A 25,202-nucleotide genomic window follows, 5' to 3' on the forward strand; every position below is an offset into this window, starting at 1 on the left:
CAGGTTCCTGATGGCGTCTCTTGATGCACAGAAGCTCTTAAATTGACTGTAACAAATGAATCAGTGTTTTACCTTATGGTTAGCTCTTTTTGTGTCTTATCTAAGAAATTCTTCCCAACTCTGAGGTAATCAAGATAGTCTCCCATATTCAGGTCTGCAATCTACTGTAATCCCAGCTACTCGGGAGGCTGAGGCAGGAGAATCGCTTGAACCTGGGAGGCAGAGGTTGCAGTGAGCAGAGATTGTGCCACTGCACTCCAGCCTGGGCGACAGGGTGAGACTCTGTCTCAAATTTAAAAAAAAAAAAAAAAAATTCATTCATGAGGGTTCTGCCCTCAGGACCCAGTCACCTCTTAGTAGGCCCCACCTCCCAAACTGTTGCATTGGGGATTAAATCCAGCACATGAGCGTCTGGGGCATGCATTTAGCTCATTTGCTTTTTCTGGGTATTTCATATAAATGGAACTATACAATATGTGGTCTTTTGTGTCTGGCACAACTTAGCAAAATGTTTTTGAGGTCTTTGTAGTATTTTCACAACTTTTTTGTAAGGTTGAAAATATTTCAAAATGAAACGCTAAAAAAAGAAAACATGGCCAGGCACGGAGGCTCACGTCTGTAATCCCAGCACTTTGGGAGGCCGAGGCGGGTGGATCACCTGAGGTCAGGAGTTGGAGACCAGCCTGGCCAACATGGTGAAACCTTGTCTCTACGAAAAACTACAAAAATTAGCCAGGCATGGTGATGGGCACCTGTAATCCCAGCAGTTACTCGGGAGGCTGAGGCAGGAGAATCGCTGACTCCTGCCAGGATGCAGGGCAAGCAACCTCCTGCTTGGTTCACAAAATCCAGAGGCAGAGGTTGCAGTGAGCCAGGATCGCGCCACCGCACTCCAGCCTGGGCAACCGAGTGAGACTCTGTCTCAAAAAAAAAAAACCAAAAAAAACAAAAAAAACCCATGAATTGCTTGTGGCCCCTTCCCTCATGGAAGGGACTCAGTTTGCACCAGGTGGTTGGTTAGTCTCCTTACTCAGTCCCTTGAGGAGACCAACACTGGTCTCTGTCACTGGCAGGCTGGATACTTGGGCACTTGGGTGGCAGATCTGGATTCGTCTTGGGGAGCCAGAGCCATGATGCTGGGATCCTGCTCAGCCCCACCCCTGTCACTGTTGCTTACCGCTCATGAGCCCACCTTGCTGGGCCCAGCACTCGGGGGCCATGACAGAGGCTGGCTGGTGGTCACTGCAGCTGAAACTGGGACTCAACTTTGCTGTGTTTGCAGCAGACTGCTGTCAGCTGCTAGGGACCATTTGCGTCTTGTTGGGCCCAGACTGGAAAATCAAATGAGCATCTGTGGCCGGGCACGGTGGCTCACTCCTGTAATCCCAGCACTTTGGGAGGCCGAGGTGGGCGGATCCCCTGAGGTCAGGAGTTCGAGACCAGCCTGGTCAACATGGTGACACCCCATTTCTACTAAAAATACAAAAATTAGCTGGGCGTGGTGGTAGGCACCTGTAATCCCAGCTACTTGGGAGGGTGGGGCAGGAGAATTGCTTGAACCCAGGGGGCGGAGGTTGCAGTGAGCCGAGATCGTGCCACTCTACTCCAGCCTGGGCAACAAGAGCGAAATTCCATCTCAAAAAAAAAAGTATCTATGAGGCAGACCACCACCCTGCATCCGACCCACTGGGAAGCAAGGCTCCCTGTCATTTCTTCTCTGGGTCTTCCCCACTGTGGCAGCTCTTGCTTCCCAGGTCAATACCCAGTGTGAGGCTTCTGTCAACTATCAAGTGAGTCCTTTTTGATTACATATGAAGGCCAAGGAAATGGCTAGGTGGACCTGTGGACCCAGAGGTCCCACTGGGTGCTGGTCCTAGGCCAGGATTCCCTTTCTTCTTCTTCTTCTTTTTTTTTTTTTTTGAGATGGAGTTTTATTCTTGCTCCATCAGTGATAGCCAAAAATTGCTTGTTGTCTTTGTAATATTTGTTTCCATATTTTTCTTTCCCCACTAATGTGCCAACCCGCCCATCATTTGCCCTGAAAAAACTTCGTAACTAGCCATGGAGGCAGCTGTAGCTGCTGACCTGCTGCAGGCTGTGCTTCAGACCTGCAGTCATTTGGCCTCATCCTTCAGGCTGTGGTACTGGGGGAACCCGCCCCCGATAGTTAACGTGGGTTCTTTTCTATTTCCCTAAGCGTTGGCTGGTCTGAGAAATAAAGAGAAAGAGTACAAAAGAGAGAAATTTTAAAGCTGGGTGTCCGGGGGAGACATCACATGTCAGCAGGTTCCATGATGCCCCCTGAGCTGCAAAACCAGCAAGTTTTTATTAGCGATTTTCAAAAGGGGAGGGAGTGGACGAATAGGGTGTGGGTCACAGAGATCCCATGCTTCAAAGGCAATAAAATGTCACAAAGCAAATGGAGGCAGGGCGAGATCACAGGACCATAGAACGGGGCAAAATTAAAATTGCTCATGAAGTTTTGGGCACGCATTGCCATTGATAACATCTTATCAGGAGACAGGGTTTGAGAGCAGACAGCCGGTCTGACCAAAATTTATTAGGTGGGAATTTCCTCGTCCTAATAAGCCTGGGAGTGCTACAGGAGACCAGGGCTTATTTCATCCCTTCGCCTTCGACCATAAAAGACAGCCATCCCTAAAGTGGCCATTTCAGAGGCCTACCCTCAGGGGCCATTCTCTTTCTCAGGGATGTTCCTTGCTGAGAAAAATAATTCAGTGATATTTCTCCTCTTTGCTTTTGAAAGAAGAGAACTATGGCTCTGTTCCGCCCGGCTCAGCGGCAGTCAGAGTTTAAGGTTATCCCCCGTGTTCCCTGAACATTGCTGTTATCCTGTTCTTTTTTCAAGGTGCCCAGCTTTCATATTGTTCAAACACACACGCTCTACAAACAATCTGTGCAGTTAACGCAATCATCACAGGGGCCTGAGGCAACATATAACCTCCTCAGTTTACGAAGATGATGGGATTAAGAGATTAAAGACAGGCATAGGAAATCACAAGGGTACTGATTGGGGAAGTGATAAGTGTCCATGAAATCTTCACGAGTTATGTTCAGAGACTGCAGTAAAGACAGGCGTAAGAAAGTATAAAAGTATTAATTTGGGGAACTAATAAGTGTCCATGAAATCTTCACAATTTATGTTCTTCTGCCATGGCTTCAGCCAGTCCCTCCGCTCGGGGTCCCTGACTTCCCGCAACACTGCAGCTACATTTATACTGCACCTTTACATTTCTCTTAACTACAAATGTGCCACGTAGTGTTTGCATGTGTAAGTTTTAACCAAAAAGACTTTTTTTTTTTTTGAGATGGGAGTCTTGCTCTGTGCCCCAGATTGGAGTGCAATGGCGTGATCTCGGCTCACTGCAATCTCCGCCTTCCAGGTTCAAGTGATTCCCCTGCCTCAGCCTCCCAAATAGCTGGGATTACAGGCGCCCACCACCACGCCCAGCTAATTTTCACATTTTTAGTAGAGACCGGGTTTCACCAGGTTGGCCAGGCTGGTCTCAAACTCCTGACCTCAGGTGACCCACCTGCCTCGGCCTCTCAAAAGTACTGGGATTACAGGCATGAGCCACCGTGCCCGGCAAATAAACTTTTTTTCTGAGACAGGGTCTTGCTATGTGCCCAGGCAGGAGTACAGTGGTGTGACCTTGGTTCACTGTAGCCTCAAACACCTGGGCTCAAGTGATCCTCCTATCTCAGCCTCCCAAGTAGCTAGGACAATAGGCATGTGCCACCATATCAAGCTAATTGTAGAGATGAAGGTCTCACTATGTTTCCCAGGCTGGTCTGGAACTTCAAGTGATTCTCCCACCTCAGCCTCCCAACGTGTTGAGATTACACACGTAAGCCGCTGCACCTAAATTCTAACTTTCTGTAATAGATTTGTGTATATTTTATGGTAGTAAATGATAAAATAGACTAGTACCTATATACATTTTATGCATCCATGGGATACCTAGCTTTTTCTTAATTTGTTCAGTATCTCTAAGGCAACATGGTTCAGTTGTGAGTTTTTTCCAATTGTCACAAATTTCAAAAAAAATTTCCAATATATTTATTGAAAAAAACCCCACGTGTAAGTGGCCCCAGGCAGTGGAGACCTGTGTTGTTCAGGGGTCAGTTGCATTTCCTCTCCCACACCCGCTTCGCTGGGCATTCAGTCCCTTCCTGCAGAGCTGCCACAGTTGCCTGAGTTGCTGTTCTCTTCCTTGTGGGCCATGGCTTCCTGGGAAGCTTCAGAGAGCTGAGCTGGCAGCTTACGGGCACTGCTTCCTGGGGGCTCTGCCAGAGTGCTGAGTCCTAGGTCATAGCAGAGCCGCCTATGGCCATGCCCTCAAATCTCAGGTACACTCCTGATCCCCACCACCAGCTCATCCTCTTTTTTCTCTGGCAGGTCCAGCACCCTCCTACTGACCTTCTTGGTCCAGGGGCCAGGAGGGGAGGTGAGCACAGATCCTAAGGAGAGGTGGCAGAGGCCTGTGCATGACCTTCAAACGAGAGCAAAGCACCGGCCCTTAACAGGGAGGAGCGGGCTTAGAGATTTTGGTGGGGGGTGGGGGGGCAGGGCTGGGGCATCCAGGTTTTCTAGAGTTCTAGAGTATTGATCCAGATGTCCCCATCCCAGTGTAAGTGTCCCACATTCCTAACTAGGACAATGACCTTGGTATGGCAGACTTGGTAAGGTTGAAAGTTCTACCTTCTTGGAGCTCTGATGCCTTAATAACAACCCCGTGCCTGATCCCTTCAGCTTTGTCCACCCTCCTGCCTGGCCGCCAAGGAAGCCTCTAATGGATCTCACATTGAAGCCTCTAATGGATCTCACATTGTGCCTTTTCTAGTGATTAATCATGGTCAGCTTTTCATTATCTTTCTCCGAGGCATCACCTATAACCCCAGCAAAATCTCTCTCAAGGTCAGTCACTCCTCCACTTATACTTCCCAAAGGCCCAGGGTACTCTATTCCCTTCTGCAGTGTCCTGCCCGGTGTCACCATGGCGAACGTTTCACAGTTCCCCTTTACAGCTATCCCACTTGCCACTGGTGATGGGGTCATCGTGGCCAGCAGCGAGCCAGCTTACAGTCGGCTTCCTGGGACCACTCCCCACACCAACTCTCTCGAGCCAGGTGCCCCAAAGGCAGATTTCAAAGGGCATCAGTACCACTCATAAGGGAGCAAGGGCTGCTGGACTGGGCAAGTGAGAGGTGGAACTGAGAAGCGGATGCAGCAGAGGCCTCAGCCGACAGCACTGGTGCAGTGGAGCCAGGATGGCTCTTTGGAGATGTCCCAAATTGAGGCAAGGGGGTTGGGGTCTCCATACTCCCATATTGACAAGTCTCCAGACATGGGCTGCCCCTGGAAGAGGGCGTAACTTTGGGCAGCTCCCTTCCAGTGAACACAACTCCCAGAAAGAGTCAGCTGTGAGCTGGCCGCAGCTCCTAACAATGAGTGTCCAACACTCCTGGAAATGAGTCTCAGTCCTGAAAGGTATCTGGAGTGTAGCAGTCTCCGTGACTGGTCCAGTCACTCAGGCTGGTCCAGTCTCCCAGGTTTGGGACAGCCACAGAGAGGCTCCACGGTTGGCAGTGGCACACTCAGGCTTAGACTCGCCCTGGTCTCCTGCTGTAGTGTTCCTATAATGCCACAGGTTTACTAAGAAGTGGACCCAGGGGAGGGGAATCCAGGATCAATTGGATAGAGTAGGTTAAATGCAAGGAATGACAGACAGCTGCAAAGTTTAAGGAAAGTGCCTGTTAATGCACAAGAAGAATCAAAAAGAAGTCACAGATTTATCTTTTTATGTTTTAAGGGACAGGGTTGGCTGGGTGTGGTGCCTCACGCCTGTAATCCTAACACTTTGGGAGGCTGAGGCAGGAGGCTCTTGTGAGCCCAGGAGTTTGAGACCAGCCTGGGCAACATAATAAAACCCTCTCTCTACAAATTTGTTTGTTTGTTTGTTTGTTTGAGACGGAGTCTCACTCTGTCACCCAGGCTGGAGTGCAGTGGCATGATCTTGGCTCACTGCAAGCTCCGCCTCCTGGGTTCACACCATTCTCCTGCCTCAGCCTCCCCAGCAGCTGGGACGACAGGCGCCCGCCACCATGCCAGGCTAATTTTTTTATATTTTTAGTAGAGACGGGGTTTCACCGTGTTAGCCAGGATGGTCTCGATCTCCTGACCTCATGATCCGCACACCTGGGCCTCCCAAAGTGCTGGGATTACAGGCGTGAGCCACTGCGCCCGGCCACAAAAAATTTTTTTTTTACTGAGGCAGGAGAATGGCATCAACCCGGGAGGCGGAGCTTGCAGTGAGCCAAGATCACACCACTGCACTCCAGCCTGGGAGACAGTGCAAGACTCCGTCTTTAAAAAAAAAAAAAAAATTTAATTAGCTTGGCATGGTGGTACAGGCCTGTAGCCCCAGCTACTCGAGAGGCTGAGGTGGGAGGAATGCTTGAGCTCAGGAGGTGCAGGCTGCAGTGAGCTATGATCATACCACTGCATTCTAGCCTGAGCAATTCATAGTGAGACCATCTCAAAAAAAAAAAAAAAAAAAAAGACGGTCTTGCTATGTTGCCTAGGCTGGAGTGCAGTGGCTATTCACAGGTGAAATCATAGCTCACTGCAGCCCCAAACTCCTGGCCTCAAGCAATCGTCTCTCTTTAGTCTCCTGTGTAGCTGAGGCTACAAGCAAATGCCACCATGCTCAGCAAGATTTAATTTTTTTCATTTTTCAGGCAATGTCTCACTCTGTCACCCAGGCTGGAACGTAGTGGTACCATCATGCTCACTGTGGCCTCGCCCTCCCAGTCTCAAGCAAGCCTCCCACCTCAGCCTCCCTAGTAGCTGCGACTACAGGAGTGTGTCACCACGCTCGGCTGATTTTTTGTAGAGATGGGGTCTCACCATGTTGCCCAGAATGGTCCCAAACTACTGGACTCAAGCAATACTCCTGCCTTGGCCTTCCAAAGTGCTGGGATTATAGGCATGAGCCACTGCACCCTGCCAAGATTTAAATTTTTTACTACTTGGGGACTAGGACCTCCTTAGGCCTCTAGCTCTAGATAGGTTGGATGGCACTATCTATAGCTCTTGAAGATTCTACATGTGGTTGGACTCTGTCTCGTGTTACATAAAATAATCTGTTATTACAAGTATAGAACCAGCCTAAAACTTTAAAATTCATGATGAGAAATGATATCAGTAGTAATAAATCCAAAAGTAGTCAGCAAGCATTTGTTTCTGCTACATAAAATGTAGTTAGATCTTAACTTAGTAAGGACGCAAAATTTCAGTTTTTCGTCCTCAGTCTTGAAAAGTTCTGCTTTCCAGGCACAAAGAAAAGTGGAGGCCGCCCCATTGATCCCACATAGCAATCTAACACGGCCTGCTGCTTCTCACCACAGCCCACGTGGTCAGGGCTTGCTTAAGGTCGCCTGCAGTGTGGAAATCCTCAGAGTCAGTCCGTGCTGCAGCCCTGTCCCCAGCAGGCAGCTGCTGCATTTATGTGTTTTCGCAGCCAATGGCATCTAGTTCTTCCTAATGTACGTTACCCTTCCCAGAAGATTGACAGGGTGGTGGATCCTTGAATTCTGCCCTTGTGACGCTGGTTTCTGCTTTGGGTGGGAGTCTGAAGTTCTCTTTCCTAACTTCCATGAAATGGTTTTCATGCACTAGCTAAACTGCAGCTCAGCTTACGCAACCATGCAAAGAGGGTATTATCCATGAAGTGTAAGTAAAGCCAATCTGAAGAGTGGCCAGGACATTAACTGCTTGAAGGCAAAAGGGGGAAGAAAAGTCCAGTAAAGAAAATTTGTCACTACTCACCATTTCTTGTGCTGGCCAGGGCAGTGCCTGGAACACTTAAGTTCAGCCACTAGCTTTGGACCAAGTTCGCAGGTAGCTAACATCTTGCATCTTTCAACATCTTCAGAGCCACATTGCCAGCTCCAGGCATCAGCTGGCTGGCCTGCAGGGAGCATTATTGATCATGCCACCAACCATGGTGTGCCATCCAACTCCAGGGGCAAACAGGAGACCCTGGAGCTTGTCCTTGACTTACCTCGGGCATCTTCTGAGGCTGGACTGGGGAGGTGGGCAGGCTTTGCCCAGGCTGGCAGAGGTTTCAGAACAGCACAGGCCTGCAATGCAGGCTTGTTGCAGCTCACAGGCACCTGGAGGATGGCAAGAGCCACCATCCTACTAAATGCAGTGGCATATTGCTTGCTTTTAAATATGTGTGGGTTTTTTTTGTTTTTTGTTTTGAAATAGAGTCTAGCTTTGTTGCCCAGGCTGGAATGCAGTGGCACAATCTTGGCTCACTGCATGCAATCTCTGCCTCTCAGGTTCAAGCCTGCCTCATTCTCCCAAGTAGCTGAGACTACAGGCGCATGCCAACACACCCAGCTAATTTTTGTATTTTTAGTAGAGACGGGGTTTCACCATGTTGGTCAGGCTGGTCTCGAACTCTTGACCTCCGGTGATCTGTCTGCCTGGGCCTCCCAAAGTGCTGGGATTACAAGCGTGAGCCACCACGCCCGGCCTGCTTTTAAATTTAACACATGTGCAGGCATCTGTTAACTTGCTCCTCAGCACTCCTCCCTCTTCCTGTTAACTGCACTTTTTTTTTTTTTTGAGACAGGGTTTCTGCTGCCCAGGCTGCAGTGCAGTGGTATGATCTTGGCTCACTGAAGCCTCAACCTCCGGGGTTGAAGTGATCTTCCCACCTCAGCCTCCTGAGTAGCTGGGACCACAGGTGTGTGCTACCATGCCTTTTTTTCTTTTTTCAGAGACAGGGTCTCTCTATGTTGCCCAGGCTGGTCTCAGTGATCCTCCCACCTTGGCCTCCCAAAGTGCTGTGATTAGGCCTATGTTGTGTGTCACTTTCTTAACAGACTTACATTGCTACCATATCTACAGTAGTCTGTGGCCCATCCCAGCCTCTGCAGCCCCACTGCCCTCTATCTCATTACCTGGCTTTAGTTCTCCCTAACACTTACCTGACCTGTGTGATAACTCCTTCCCATGAGACCGTGAGCTCTGCGGCGCAGGAACTTTGCCTTCCTGTACTGCTGCAATTTCTGCCATATTCCCCGCCTCTAGGGCAATGCCTGGCCGCAGCAAGTTCTCCCTAAACATTTGCCGAGTCGAACTGTCCCTTACCGAGTCCTCCTCCATCACCCGCAAGCCTGGCTGGTGACCTGGAGACTCGGGTGGTGGCAGGCTGCAGGGATCTGGAACTGCCTGGGCCTTGCCACTACTGAGGCCTGGCCGTCCGACGTCTCCTTTGATTCTGAAAGTTACTGGGAACCTTAAAAATGGGCTGTAGGGAAATAACTTAAAGGATTATATTAGCCAGATTTCTTTTCTACTGGCTTACAAGTTAAGAACCCCAACAAAACCATTATTCCAAATGACTACGTCCAACACCTTCATAAATATTTTAAATGACTGCATCCTATCTCATGGAGTGGAAGCACCAGTTTGCTTAACCAACCCCCTAGGGCAGCAGTTCGGCGTCTCGTAAGTTTCTGCGATTGTAAACAGCAATACTAAGAACGCCACTGGCTGTACCTTTTTCTGTACCCAGAGTCATTTTCAAGGATGGCTTCTCAGAATTGCAACTGCCCAGGCAGACACAGCACGAACATTTTAAGGAGCTTGATAATGTCTACAAAATTTCTTCCCACAAAAAATCATACAGCAGCCAGCCTCCCATACTGTAGCCAGCACCAGGCGCCGCTCAGCACTGTGCATCTCACAGGCAGAGCCACTCACTTCTGTTCTCATTTGCGTTTCTGGATCACCGCACATAACGTGCATTCTTAGCCAAGAATTCACAGGGAGTCTCCAGAGTTTTCCTCCTCTACTGTGCCTTCTATGGCAAGGCCACGAACACTGTTTCCTGTGTGTCACAGATGTCTTTCCCCTTTTTATTAGCGTAATCTAGCTTTCTGAGTCTATCGTGGCATGTCTCCTCGCTGTGGTCTCCTGAAGGCCGTTCTTCTCTGCCCTTTGAGGAACTCCAGCTTCTCCCAGGCTGCCCTGCTTCCTGCTCCCAGCAAAGCAGAGCAGGGAGAGTTCTGAGGTGAGGGGCCTCATTCACCCTTTCAGTCCAGGCTGCATCATCTGGTCCCCTTTCAGTGTGCCATGCCACAGCTCACCGTTCTTACAATTAAAAAAGGCGAAAACCAAGCTCTATGCTGAAGAGAAACCAAATAGGGCATGCAGCAAACAGACTCAGGGGCAAACCTAACGGTTCTACATGAAGCACGAGAAGCACCCAGCAGCTAAGACAGCAGAGCCATCCGGTCCAGCTCCCCTCCGTCAGCTGCATGGACGCCCGTGGAGTCCCAGGGCACAGGCTGCTTTCTCAGGGTGATGCTCGCTCTAATTTAGTATCTATCAGCAGATAACAGAAGCTCCTCTGAGGCTTCAATCAAACCAACTCCCACCCAACAATGTGCAATAAGAAAGCAGCTAAATCTATGACTCAACGGGCAGTTCTTTAAAAATAAAAATAATAATAAAAAAACAAGAAAAGCAAGCAGCTAAATTACAAAAGAAAACCAATCCCCAAACTTCTGCCAGCAGACCCCAGGTGACGTCAAATACAAAGGTTGTTTCCATACTAGCAAAATACTTTATTTTTATAATGATAAAACAAGGAAAGTAAAGATTTCTTTTTGGTGTATACCAGAGTTAAGGGCAGTAGAACAATATGGGGATTAATAGGACTTTTATGCACTTTTGATGACAATAAAAAGTTAACAATGCCAACCGTTTGCCATGAAACTCATCGTAGCCCCCAACACACACATATAAAGGACCATAGTTTTAAAATCTATAAAAGTAAAAAATATACAGTTGGAAGCTCTAGCGCTTATTCCATCTTTCATATAAAATTGTAAACATTTATTTACACAAAGCAAATGTGTATAACAAAAGTCTGAGCACCCTTTTCTTCTGAGTCGTGGCTCCTGGAAGACGGGGCTGTGCACAGAAGCAAAGTCATCTCCTCCCCTGACTCCCGAAAACCAGATTCATAAATAAAGCCATGGGCAGCTCCCTGGGGGGACCCCAAGAATCACATTTTATTGCTATGACACTGCAGCAAGTGAGGAGCCCACTGTGTCGCCGGCCCCAGGACTAAGGCAGAGTGCAGGGCCAGTAAGCCCTGGGGACAGGGGTGGGAGACGGGGCAGCAGCCAGATGGGGTCAAGAGAGGAACAAGGATCCACAACCAGCCTTCAGCCAATTTTTGGGAGAAAAGCCGCTGAGGTCACCCTCTTCCCCTTCAGATTGGGGAACTCGCTCAGAGGGTGGAATTTTCACTGGCTTTATGATTTACCCCTTCTTTGAGAGCTAAACTGAGTACATGGAAAAGGTAGGGAAGGTGTTTTAAGGAGAAATGGCCGACATACCACCTGGGGTGGCAAATGGCTATTAGAAAAAAAGATCTGAGGGTCCAAGTACCCCCAGTGAGAAAGGCACTGCTGGTGCAAAATAACTACCAATGTGTGTACAACCTCTCGTTCCCTCACCGCGACTCAGGCTGGTTGCATGAATATTTTCCTTGGCTCAATTCTTCACATAGTACTCCTGAATGATCCATTTGGAGACTCCAGGGAAATAAAAACGGGGTTGCAGTTTCTCCATCGAACACTCTGTATCTAAGCCACTTTTCAGCATTCTCTTTTCTCTCCACCATTCTGTGTGAAAGGGTCTCACCCTGTGCTTACCACTTTCGTCACGGGGACGTGCTCTCTCCATCTTCGTTTTCCAAAACCAGCTCACATGTCATATTCTATTTTGTGAACCCTCAGCTTAGTCAAGTCCACTTGAATCTTTAGAAAGGATGTCTTAGTGTTATAAAGCAATCTCTTTAAAAAGTGCAAGTCATCTGACATGGGAGTGGCAGAAGTTGTCAAACAAAGTGGAATTGCTTCCTCTGGGCCGGCCTGCGGCCTCCTTCCCCAAAACCTTTATGCCAGGGTTCCCTTAGGAATTCTAACACTCTTGCTTTCCCCCTCCAGTGGAGTAAATAATTGTTTTCCATTTGGGCTGCAGAGAGGAAGGAGAGGCAGACAGAAAGGCCACGGGTAAAGCAAAGACATCGGTGCACAACTGCACAGTGACCAGCTCCCACCATGGGCAACATACACGTTCAGAGAAACTGCAGAAGGTGGGGAGACGTAATACTCCAGGACACAGGACCCCCACATCTCTCCCTTGCATATGTAGCCTGGGTCCTGCTGCCAGGACGTGGGAGGAAGGGATTCCAGGGGGCCTTGGGAGGGAGGAGGAGCTGCTAGGAAGACCCTACCTGTGTCACCCGACCTGCTATTCCATGCCTCCTGTCCCTTTTTGGCATACGCAGTCAATAGCCTGCACTTAGGGAAATAATTTTCCAGTGGCCTCCTTCTCCCCTGAAAGCTGACAAAGAGCAGAAACAAAAAAGGCTCTTAATCAAAAGGAAACCCTAGGTTTCCAATGCCACTTAATTGATTTAAACCATCACCTATCCTAATCTGTTTAAAAACCTTTTGTAAAAAAATTTAAAAATCTTTTCTATGCTACAAATTGCAAATAATTCTGCTATATAAAGTTTCAACAAAAACTTGTCCCTAACACTGGGGTAAGTGGAGAAATCTTGGATAAAATCACCATGATGGCACAGATTTTTATAAGCCTGATATCGTGGGGTTTCACTGTTGTTACTGTTGGTTTTTTGGTCATTTGGATAGAAAACCACCTTTAGAACCCTATCCTGCTGTCCCAACACCAGGTACTGATGCCAGCAGATGGGCTGGGGCCAGCCCAATGGACCGCAAGTGCTGGCCTGAGGGGCGCAGCCACGGACCCTGCCCAGGGCCAGGCCTCACCTGGAGCTTGGGCTCTACTGCCCAGCTCCCCAGGCCATGGGCTTTTGGTCCAAAGTAGTTGCTCTTTCTTTGAATCTGAGAAGAAAAATATAGGATGAATGAACACTAAAAACACTACAAATCCTTCCATTACTGAGACCCTAACAGGTCGTCCAAATCATTCATCCACTCCTCTGAAGTCCTGTTCTTCAGCAGGGAGTCGATCAGGTCGGTGTGTCCAGCCACACTAGAGAGCCCACTGCCACCTGGCTGCCCGCTGTAGGCAAAAGGCAGCTCCTGGCCCGCGGTCCGCACAGGGTAGGCCTGGGTACAGTGCAGCCCTGCCCGGCCGCCCATCTGTGAGGCAGGGCTCTGGCTGAAGGCCCCCAGCTCAGGCCCTGCTGGACTCAGGCCAGGCAAGCCCTGCTGAGGGGCCGTTGGGGGTGGTGCTGGGGCAGGGGCGCTGGTCCTCTGCTGTGCACTCACTGGGGGCAGCAAGGACCCCACTGCAGCTGCTGAGCTCATGGGAGCCATGGGCCTGTTGGGCACTGCCTGGGAGAACTGCGGGCTAGACATTTTCAGGTGGGCCTGCTGCTGCATGTGGAAACTGGAGGCTGCAGTGAAGGGACTCACGTTGCTGTTCCCCGGGGTCTGGCCACTCAGGGTCGGCATTCCCTGATGCTGCCAGGAGGAATTCTGGCCTCCCATGGCTGGTGACACCCTTGGGACCGGCGGCTTTGTTAAGCCAGGGTTCAGGGTCCCCTTATTGTGCTGCTGGGAGAGGCCAGAGCTTCCCAGAGAGTTCTGCCCATAGGCAGCTGAGACGGAGGTGTTCTGGCCCACGCCGGTCTGCCGTGGAATGTGGGCATGTCCATTGGTGGCCTGTGGCGGGGGCTGGGCAACTATCTGGGTTATGCCAGAAGCCATGCCATAGAGGCTGCTCTGAGGCATGTTTTGGGAGCCAGGGAACTGAGCCACACCCCGGTCCTGTTGGCCTGAGTTTGCAGGGAGAGAGGAAACTGAAGCATGTCCAGGGCCCATCTGCATCAGATTCCCAGCCTGAGGGAACACTCGAGGACAGCTGGAGTTGGATGGACCCAAGGTGTTCATGCCGGGCACGGCAGCAGAGGACCCTACAAGACAGAGAAGAGTCTGGCAGTCAGGAGTGGACCACCACGGGGCCCCTCTGAGACCTGAGCCGCAGCACCAGAAGTCTCATGTTCACAGCACACTGGGAAGAGGGCCCTGGGGACCACGGGGCAGAAAGCCTCCCACAGGTGGAATGGAGGACTGGTCTCTGAAACAATGATGGGGTTCAGAAAGGCACAGAGGAAGGGCAAAGCCCCAGGGGAGAGAAAACCAGTGACCTGCTTCATTTAACTTTCAAGCACCCACCAAATTTCTGCTCTGTGGGGACCCTGTGGTGGGCACTGGGGCCTCTGAGGTGGGCCCAACGCAAGATCCACCTCTGGGAGGCAAAGTTAGCACATGGCATGATGGGGTGTGATGGGGCACACCTGGCCAGCAGGCTGCAGGGTGCAGGCCAGAAGCCCTGACATCTGGGAAGCCTTGGGGAAGGCTCAGAGAGACGGTGATGAATCCACTGGGTTTACAATCACACAAATTTAGCAATTTAACAGTTTGGGGAAAAAGAGCATTCCAGGCAAGTGTGTGCAAACGCAGAGTCAGAAAAAGGCATCTGGGTGGGAAACTTTCAGAGGCTGGCCGTGGCCAGGGTATGGAGATAGTGGCCAGCTGATTACATATAAAACGGAAGAGCTAGTTCCGGCCAGATAGGGAAGAGCTGTGGATGGCGTATGAATAACAGGGTTGTGGCTGGGCACGGTGGCTCATGCCTGTAATCCCAGTACTTTGGGAGGCCGAGACAGGAGAATCACGAGGTCAGGAGATCAAGACCATACTGCCCCAAACATGGTGAAACCCTGCCTCCACTAAAAATACAAAAATTAGCTGGGTGTGGTGGCGCACGCCCCCAGCTACTCGGGAGGCTGAGGCAGGAGAACTGCTTGAGCCCCGGAGGCGGAGGCAGCAATGAGCCGAGATCACGCCTCTGCACCCCAGCCTGGGCGAAAGCAAGACTCTGTCTCCAAACAAACAGACAAAAAAAGAATGGCGTTGTAAAGCCCAAGAGTGGCTGGACTGAGAGTGCGGCTGAGACCATGCTGGGAAGAGGCTGTTCAGTCATGGAGATGAGGGGGGGCAGACTATGTGGGAATGGGGGGTGGAGGCGCAGGACTGTGTGACAACATCTCACCAGACAATATACCATCTTATGTCACACGATTTATACTATGAAATGACAAGATGGCCAAGGGAGGGAGAAGTCACAGGAAATTACCAGATCTTCACTGAGTACCCACTCTGTGGCAGGTGCTGTGCTGGAGAGATAGCAGAGGATGGAACAGAAAGCACCCCTGTGCTCAGGGAACTGCTGTCTAGGCCTCCTGGCTTAAGCAATAGACATATGGCAACACCATTAACTGAAATAGGTTTTGTGGGTAGGAGAGTCATTGTTCAGGGATTGGCCGTAACTCAGTGCTTTTTTCTTCTTCCTCTCTACTAGCAACTATATAATAAAAATTGGGGCCGGGCACGGCGGCTCACGCCTGTAATCCCAACACTGTGGGAGGCTGAGGCCAGCGGATCACGAGGTCAGGTGTACAAGGCCAGCCTGGCCAACATGGTGAAACCCCGTCTCTACTAAAAACACAAAAATTAGCCGGGTGTGGTGGCAGGCACCTGTAATCCCAGCTACTTGAGAGGCTGAGGCAGGAGAATTGCTTGAACCTAGGAGGTGGAGGTTGCAGTGAGCCAAGATCTTGCCACGCACTACAGCCTGGGTGACAGACCAAGACTGTCTCAAAACAACAACAACAAAATTGGATTGAGGAAAAGAGGAGAGCTGAAACAGGCTATTTCATTCCCATCAATAATCCACAAAATGTCAGATGGGTTTGAAGGCAGAAAACACAGGTCAGGCCCATGCTTCTGAGATGCCTGCAGATTTCAACCCCATGTTGACCCCAGATAGCACAAACATGAAAGCGTACCCGGTCTCCTCCAGGACACACAGCTGTGGTCAGTCTCTCTGGGACCCTTTGTAGCAAGATCCCAAATAAGGAAAACCAGAGGTTTCTAGGACATTCCAAGAGGAGCTAGGAGGGCGGGCAGACCAGAACTTACTGTATCCATTCCCTGAAATCTCTGGGCATTTCTGGAGGGATGGCCTATGAAGTTCCCTGGCACATCTCAGAGGCGACAGCTAGACTCAAGTGTGCTTCCTGCCCTTTTCTGGCTGACTGTCCACTAGTGATGCTGCCATCTGTGATACTCAGTGAGCAGATAGGAGGAGAGAAAGAAGCCAAAGGCCACGCAAGTGCATTAAGTCCTTATCTGGAAGATAGGAGAGTCAATTTTTTGAACAGATAAAAGCAGAAGCAAAGAACTTTCTTAAGAATTACAGAAGCTATTTCCTGTTGATAAGATGTCCTCCAGCTAGAAATGATTTTGCTTCAGAAAACTGTACAGCCAGGGACCTAGCAAAGGTAGTTCTAGTGGTTTGCCTCTGTGCCCTCTTCTCCTGATGCCGTGCAGTAACTAGAAAACCAAGCCCCTTAGGCAAACTGAGGTGTATATGATGACAATGCATGCGTTTGATGAAGTCAAGGCATAGAGCTGGCCAGACAGCAGGGATTCAACTAGCACCAAGCAGCGGCCTCCCCTGTCCCTGCTCCTCACGCAGACACCCCCTACCTGTGAACTGTCCAACCTGCTGTGGGAAGCTGCCTTGTGTTGGGTCTTGGTACTGGGGTGGTGGGCGGGTCAGATGGCGCTGAAACTGTTGCTTCTCCTAGAAAATGCCAAGAACCACAAAATAAAACCAACATATAACAAAATCCAAAACACATGGAGTGAGGGAGGTCAGAGAAGAGTAACTTATCCAAGTTTGTTACTCACAAATGGGCTCCTGTGGAAATAGTGCTGATTTCATTTTGGGGTTTTTAAATAGTATGAAACAGATCTAGGAAGCAATGACTTTTTTTAAAGGTAGGTATATCTGTTTTTAAAAAATGGACAGCCAATTAGGAAAATGCAAATCACAGCTACCATGAGATCCCACTAGGATGGCCAGAATCAAAGTCAGTTGATAACAAGCGGCTGGTGAGGATGTAGAGAAACCAGCACCCTCATACACTGCTGGTGAGAATGTAAAATGAGACAGCCTGTGGGAAACAGTCTGACAGTTCCTCCAAAGGTTAAACATAAAAATTACCATGTGATCCAGCAATTCCACTCCCAGGTATCTACCCAAGAAAAATGAAAACAGATGTCTATATGAAAACTTGTACATGAATGTTCACAGCAGCAATACTCATTAACAGCCCAAACAAGAAACCCAAATGTTCATCAACAGATGAATGAATAAAATGTAACATATCCGGCTGGGTGCGGTGACTCACACCTGTAATCCCAGCACTTTGGCAGGCCGAGGCAGGCAGATCATGAGGTCAGGAGATCGAGACCATCCTGGCTAACACAGTAAAACCCCGTCTCTACTAAAAAAATACAAAAAATTAGCCGGGCATGGTGGTGGGTGCCTGTAGTCCCAGCAACTTGGGAGGCTGAGGCTGGAAAATGGTGTGAACCCAGGAGGCGGAGCTTGCAGTGAGCCAAGTTCACATCACTGCACTTCAGCCTGGGCGACAGTGAGACTCCGTCTCAAAAACAAACAAACAAAGGGCAAACTAACAAACAAAAAATCCATACAATGGAATATTTAATTATCAAGAGGAATGAATTGCTGTTACATAGTACATGATTGAAAATGACATAACATAAATATAAAATGTCCAGAACAAATTTTTTTTTTTTTTTTCGAGGCGGAGTCTCGCTCTGTCGCCCAGGCTGGAGTACAGTGGCGCGATCTCGGCTCACTGCAAGCTCCGCCTCCCGGGTTCACGCCATTCTCCTGCCTCAGCCTCCCGAGTAGCTGGGACTACAGGTGCCCGCGGCCACGCCCGGCTAATTTTTTTGTATTTTTAGTAGAGACGGGGTTTCACCATGTTAGCCAGGATGGTCTCCATCTCCTGACCTCGTGATCCGCCCGCCTCGGCCTCCCAAAGTGCTGGGATTACAGGCGTGAGCCCCCGCGCCCGGCCCAGAGCAGACAGTTACAGAGACAGAAAGTGGCTCAGGAGCTGGAGGGGCTGGGTGGCTGGGAGAATGGCTGCTCATGGGTATGGGATTTGTTTTAGGGTAACGAAAATGTTTTCTAAAAGGGATTGTGGTAATGGCTGCACAGCTCTGTGATATACTAAAAATGACTAAATTGTTCACTTAAGTGGGTGAAGTATATGTTGTGTGAATTACATTGCAATAAAGCTGCTTTTTTTAAAGGCAGAACTGAGGCAATGATTGTCCTCAATGAACTTCACTATCTGGAGCCAGTTCTTATGTCTTAAAGATGTAATTTAAGGCCGGGCGCGGTGGCTCACGCCTGCAATCTCAGCACTTTGGGAGGCCAAGATGGGTGAATCACTTGAGGTCAGGAGTTTAAGACCAGCCTGGCCAACATGGTGAAACCCCATCTCTACTAAAAACACAAAAATTAGCCAGGCAGGGTGGTTCTCACCTGTAGTCCCAGCTACTTGGGAGGCTGCGGCAGGAGAATTGCATGAACCCCAAGGTGGAGGTTGCAGTGAGCTGAGATCGCGCCACCGCAGTCCAGCCTGGATGACAGAGCAAAACTCTGTCTCAAAAAAAAAAAAAACAACTTGCACTCGCACTCGCAACCCTTAGTGCCTGCACACTACACTTGGTAACCAAGCGAGTGAACTGTGTGCCCTTCAGGGATAACTTCACTTCCCTCTTCTCGTTCTGGATTATAACAGGCTCTGTAAGGGCAGCAAAGCTGACCCCATAGTGGACTGACAGACACGTGAGCTCAGTGGCTTGGAAGCTGCTGACCAGAAACATGGGAAAATGTCCCTTCCACAAACAGTTTTAGCCCCAGAGTCTGCCTTGAGTACTCTCCACTAAGTGACACACAGCAGCTTCTGACATAAGACTACCCCCGTCTGAGAAATGCCACATTCCTGGAAAGGGGTTTTTAAAAGGCAAAGCACTCTAACGACAGGCAAGAAAGTCAGTGCAAATCCACACACACGAGCAGAAGGTGTGACTGCAGCAGTGACTCAGGGTGCAGGCAAAGGTGGGAAGTGGTGGTTTCCTTCCACCTTTCTTTTTACCTGTTCTGCCAGAAGGTGCTGTTGCCTCTGAAGGAACTGCTGTTGCTGTAAATGCTTTTGCTGCTGCTCCCTTTGTTTCTGCTGGTCCAAAAGCAACTGATGCTGCTTCATTACAGCGGCCTGTTGCTGGCTGCTGAGATAGGGGGAGCTGCTGTGGGAGCTGGCCACGGACACGGCAGGCGGCTGGGTCCCAACACTGGCAGCCTGGGCTGGCACCGGGACACTGGAAGGGTTCTGCTCCTGTCAACACAGATAGAGGACTGTGAAGTCTCTAAGCTCTGATCCGACCAAATAAGCTCCATCCAGTGAGAGTCTCATTCAAGGTTCACTCTCTTGAAGCCAAGTCTCTGCTTCCCTTCTGACCTCCAACAACCATCCCATAGGGCTGGGGCACAGACCAAAAGTGATGACATCTGAGCATACAGGAACCCAGCAACCAACAATTACTCCACACGTGTAAATTTTGCTCCCAGTGACTCACCAGTGACAAAGGTATGGTTTTACATTAAGCATATGTAAGCTTTCATATTTGCACACGATAGTTCCAGTAAGCAATCAAGGCTTATAAATGCTCCCTCATCAGGACATCTGAGTGCAGAGGGGGCCAAGAGGGGAAGAATACTTTTTTTTTTCCTTTGAGACGGAGTTTCACTCTTATTGCCCAGGCTGGACTGCAATGGCGCGATCTCGGCTCACCGCAACCTCTGCCTCCCCGCAACCTCTACCTCCCAAATTCAAGCGATTCCCCTGCCTCAGCCTCCTGAGTAGCTGGGATTACAGGCATGCACCACCATGCCCGGCTAATTTCGTATGCTTAGTAGAGATGGGGTTTCTCCATGTTGGTCAGGCTGGTCTCGAACTTCTGACCTCAGGTGATCTGCCCACCTCGGCCTCTCAAAGTGCTATGATTACAGGTGTGAGCCACCACGCCTGGCCTAGGGGAAGAATACTTTGAAGGGGGCTTTGGTCAATGGAGACCACTCTGCCCCATGTGCATAAACCTTAGATTTGGAGCTATCTCTGAACGACCTGAAACTGTCCATCTGTACAAGCATTTTACTGGAAGAGACTGCTTAGCTTTTGTCAAATACCCATCCTCAAAAAATACTGAGTATCAATGAGAACTTTAACAGACATTCTGTCAGTACACAGACCAAAGGTGAGAGTCATGTCAAAGGCTACCACAATACTATCCCATCATTACTGACATTTAGAAGAAAAGGGGAAAACTTAGCAGAAGATAGGCAAAAAGCAATCATTATTTAAACCAGTTAAACTTGTTGTGCTCCTTTCTAGTTATTCATTCTAAGATTCTGTGGTATAATTTCTTCACTCTAGTCACCAGAAGCTTAAGAACTACTGAGAGAGCTTCGTAAGGAGCAAAGTGCCGGTACCCAAATGACAAGCACCCTCACTGCGCAGCCGTCTTTCTTCAGGCGTTTAATGGCGTGAGACATCTTACTGGCTGAAATAAGTGGAATTATCAGCATTGGGAGATGCTTAAACTGCTTACAGTTTTTGGCTATTGGAAATAACCACACAATGAATATCTTGGATATAACTTTTTCTTTTATTTTGGATTATTTCTTTAGATCAACTTGTAAGGTATATAGTGTCAATGCATATGAACATTTTACAGCATGTGAAAAATATGTAATGTCAAATGACTTCCCAAAAGCAGTGAGCTCATTTACACACTCTCATCAGTACAGGAGTGTGTCTATGTCCTCATGATATTACTAGCACTGGGCTTTTTAATTCGCAAAATTTCAGCATGTATTACAAATTCACAAAGGTGTTCACTGCAGGCTTATCTGCAGTAGTAGAAAACAGGAAACAACCCAAAGGGCCATTTTCCATTTGATGCTACCAGGCTTTAGAACCATGATGAAGTAACCACAGAGCTGAGCTGTGCTGGGAAGCAGCACGTGCCTAAAATGTTATAAGCTTACCAAAAATTAGGGAATTTTGTACATGGAGATCTGAAAGGTAGTTTAAAAAAAAAAAAAAAAAAAAAGCCAGGCCTCTAAGAAGCATGTTAAATGTAATCTTTATCTGCAAAGCACAGCCACAAATTACTTAATTTAAATCCTATGGCATGAAACAGACACTGGACTCAATGCAGGTGATTCCTCAAACCTTTGTGTAGTTAAAAATCCAGCTATGCTAGGGAACTTTACCCTATTTTTTATTAAGAACCAACCCTGGTTTATTTTATAAATTTCCACTCCCAAGAGAAGCAAAGGATGACAGCAGCTATTCCCTCCTCCCTCTTCCCACAACTACCTCGGACCCAATTAACATCCAAAGTAGCGAGTAACCTCACTGAAGCACCTGCAGCAGAGGAACAGAAAGCGAAGGCTCACACTTACCTGGCCAGGTGGAACGAGTGATCGGAAAGGCATATTTCCTGGCTTTGGCTTCATCAGAAACAGTGAGTTCTGCTCATGACTCAGATGGGACAGCTGCTGGGGAAGATAAGCCATCAAGGCTGGCTTGCTCTGGCCAGACCCCGGGCTGCCTTGCCCACAGTCCGCTTTGTAATGAGAAAGGGGTTTTGTATTGCCGTAGTCCAGCACAGACCCTGGGTTATTCACAGAGTTCTGATTCAAGTTACTCGGTGGCTGGTGACTCAGCAGGTTCACATGGCTGGGCTGGAGGTAGGGGCCTCCGGGCCGAGGGGAACTCTTATTCACACTAGGCATCATGAGCAGTTTGGAGTTAGTGAACTCTTGCTTGTAGCTGGAAGGGCTGGCAGGCTTCTCCATGGGGTAAGGGACATCTAAGGAACTGTGGGAGGGCCCTGTCTGCTGCCATGTGGACATCTGGCCCGGGGCTGGTGCCGCGGTGGCCTGCTGTGGGTTCTGGAGCATCTGCTCGCGCTTCTGCTTGGCAGCGATCTGCTGGAGCTGGTGGGCAGAGGACAGCTCTGAGGCCCCTCCTGGGCCCTGACTGGGCAATACCACACTTGCAAGGGCTCTTTGTGCGTTCTGGGCCTGGGCTGATGCCGGCATCAGGTTTGGACTGGGATTGTCCGCCCCGGGCTGACCAGAGGTGTGGAATAAGGTTTGGGAGCCCCCTAGGCTGGGGGAATCTGTACTCACAGGGGCAGAGGAAGGCCCCAGAAAGGTCTGCCCTGCAGACCCGGCCCTCACTTGTGGAGAGCCTAACTGTTCTTGCTCAAAGGCTGCTGGAGAGAATTCTGTCTTAATATTAATGTCCTGTGCCAAGGGGGTTTGTGTGGCAGAGCCAGAAGACTCTGGGTCCTTCTTCTCCTCAAAGTCCTCATTAAACAGGTCCTTCATGTCTTCATCGGGCACCGACCTGTTCAGCTCCTCGATGAGCTCCTTCCACTCCTGCTCGTTAAGGTTGAGGTCTGGCATGAGGTTGCTTTGCGATATGGAGCCGACAGTCCCAGTGATCATGCAAGGCAGGTCTTCGACAGGCTCCTGCTTCAGTTCTTTATTCAGGCTCAGAGGAAATGACTCACTGGGGTTACTGCCTCCGTTCAAGTGGAGGCTCGAGTCAGCCAGACACTTTTTGTTGAGAGAGTCTAGCCCCAGAGAGTGCTTCCCACTGGACTGCAGGGCATCTGCTCCAGAAGGCTTGTCAGGCTGACCCAGGGGGGAGGCTGGAGGCAATCCATTGGAAGAGACGGCAACTCCCAGAGGGGCCTCCCGGCGAGTCTTCTTATGCCCAGGAAAGAGGTCCCCGTAGCCATTCTGTTGATCACCATTCTGAGGGGAAGTGGTGCTGTCAAGATTCCTCTTAACTGTATCATGAAGATGCTGAAAAACATTGAAAAGAATGACTTAGATACATATGAATTTGCTCTGCTGTGACAGTAACAAGCCAAGGGCTGACGTCCCTGCAATGCTCGCCAGTGGGTTCTGCTTGCATAGTTTACACTCCCACTCCTGGGGACACACCTCCATTTTCCCTGACGGTCCTGTACCTGGCCAGTCAGAACTGAGGTCTAGCTAAAGTGCTTCTGCAGTCCTCTTTCTACAGGAGACAGGCATGAGGCTGCCCACAGCCATCTCATCTGGAGGTATGCCCAAGAATGGAGCCAACGAAAAAAGGCCAGAGATTACACACACACACACACACACACACACACACATATATACTTTTTTTTTTTTAGATAGAGCCTTGCTCTGCCGCCAGGCTGGGTGGAGTGTGGTGGTACAATCTTGGCTCACAGAAACCTCCACCTCCTGGCTTCAATCAATTCTCGTGCCTCAACCTCCAAAGTAGCTGGGATTACAGATGTGTGCCACCATGCCCAGCTAACTTTTGTTATTTTTTGGTAGGGACAGGGTTTCACCATGTTGGCCAGGCTGGTCACAAACTCCTGGCCTCAAGTGATTCACCTGCCTCAGCCTCCCAAAGTGCTGGGATTACAGGCGTGAGCCACCGTGCCCGGCCGGCCCCTCACTACTTCTTATTGGGACTATTTGCTTGAACACAATCATGTCTAGCTGACACTGTGACTCTGCTTCCCACTTCCTCCTCGATGGATTCATGCCACGAAAGTTAAGATTCTGCCTTGTGCCAGAGACAAGTGCTGTGGGGAACATAAAGACAAACTAGGCAGCTCCTCCTCTTGTGGGCTTTCAGGACACAGGACATACACAGACATGGCCACAGACTGAGAGCAGCACACAGTAAGTACTCTGGGAGTTCAGGGGCAGCGACTTTAAGATGAGAACATGTCAGAAGGGATGGGAAGGGAAAAGAAGATGGAATCGTTCTACTACTTCCTCAGCTGCATGTGCTGCAGTCAGGACTCAACTCCACTGCCCAGAGGAGGTGCCTATGCTCAGCCTCTGAACACACGCTGCTCCTTTCCTGTGTTTACTTTATTACGTTTTTGTCCTTTATCCCCCACCCCCGGTACCATCCCCCCTTCCCATAAACTCTAAGCATCTATAGCATGTTATTAGAAAATGTTCCAAGTAATAGCCCTCATTATTATGTTTAGACAGGATTCAGAGGAGACAGGGAGCCCCCTGTGCTAGCTTCTCCGGCTGCAGAGAAGGGCCACGTGACTCTCCACACCAACCCCAGGAGCCCAGGTGAAGTGCCCTGGCCTGGGTGTTCCACCTGCAACTCCACGGGCATCAGTTCTCAACAGCAGACTACCCACTGGACACCAGGGAGGACCATTTTCTCAACCTCTAATCCCCAATTCTAATGTTCGTGTTTCTTCTTTTCCCCACATCAACATTTGCTTTTTTCTTAACTGTTAAAGCTGACTACACAGTGCTCTATAAATCCTAGCCAAGTCAGTATTTTTAAAAATCCATATATGGGTAACTAAGTCGGTCTGAAAAAAAAAAAATCGCAGGAATGCCTGACAAATGGAACTGCAGGGCAGAGGTAAGCAACAATCCCAGAACTCAGGAACACCGCCCCACAGCTGCAGGACGTTCGCTTTACTTTCACGCAGGTTCTTCTGCTTTCTGCTGCCACCTAGGGGTGGAAGGGAACCATGCACATAAAACAGACCCTTTTAAAAAGCCATTATTTGAAAAGTTTTCCTTGTGGGAAGGTAAATTCATACCCATTTAAATGGTCAGAGGAAATAAAAATTAGTTGCTAAAATTTCCTTGATTTTCATCTTTTCTACCATTTTCTTTTTTTCTTTTTTTTTTTTTGGAGACAGTGTCTTGCTCTGTCGCCCAGGCTGGAGTGCAGTGGCGCTACCTGGGCTCGCTGCAAATTCCGCCTCCCGGGTTCATGCCATTCTCCTGCCTCAGCCTCCCGAGTAGCTGGGACTACAGATGCTGCCACCACGCCCGGCTAATATTTTGTATTTTTTTTTTCTTTTTTTTTGAGATGGAGTCTCGCTCTGTCGCCCAGGCTGGAGTACAGTGGCACGATCTCGGCTCATTGCAAGCTCCACCTCCCGGGTTCACACCATTCTCCTGCCTCAGTCTCCCGAGTAGCTGGGACCACAGGCGCCTGCCACCACGCCCGGCTAATTTTTTTTTTTTATATGTTTAGTAGAGACGGGGTTTCACCATGTTAGCCAGGATGGTC

At 49.4% G+C, this 25,202-nt stretch overlaps 1 protein-coding gene across 1 annotated transcript; it reads right to left on the reverse strand.

Moving 5' to 3' along the window:
* Positions 1–10,647: 10,647 nt before the first annotated feature.
* On the reverse strand, positions 10,648–22,939 carry MAML1 (mastermind-like 1 (Drosophila)). Its single transcript, XM_011976862.1, has 4 exons — positions 21,530–22,939; positions 19,158–19,397; positions 16,663–16,759; positions 10,648–14,021 (listed from the first exon to the last, which is right to left on the reverse strand). Exons 1-4 carry the CDS (start codon positions 22,580–22,582, stop codon positions 13,039–13,041), a joined length of 2,373 nt encoding a protein of 790 aa, XP_011832252.1. The 5' UTR covers positions 22,583–22,939; the 3' UTR covers positions 10,648–13,038.
* Between the last annotated feature and the right edge of the window lie 2,263 nt (positions 22,940–25,202).

Source organism: Mandrillus leucophaeus, unplaced genomic scaffold (assembly GCF_000951045.1).
Source record: "Mandrillus leucophaeus isolate KB7577 unplaced genomic scaffold, Mleu.le_1.0 Scaffold170, whole genome shotgun sequence".
NCBI lineage: Eukaryota > Metazoa > Chordata > Mammalia > Primates > Cercopithecidae > Mandrillus > Mandrillus leucophaeus.

What these genes read in the sequence shown, in the direction of transcription:
- MAML1 (XM_011976862.1), bottom strand. Translation starts at nt 22,582, where the DNA reads ATGATCACTGGGACTGTCGGCTCCATATCGCAAAGCAACCTCATGCCA. An exon ending in CACTCGTTCCACCTGGCCAG is followed by an intron (nt 19,398 to 21,529) that starts GTAAGTGTGAGC and finishes CTGTGTTGACAG; the next exon opens with GAGCAGAACCCTTCCAGTGT. An exon ending in AGCACCTTCTGGCAGAACAG is followed by an intron (nt 16,760 to 19,157) that starts GTAAAAAGAAAG and finishes GGCATTTTCTAG; the next exon opens with GAGAAGCAACAGTTTCAGCG.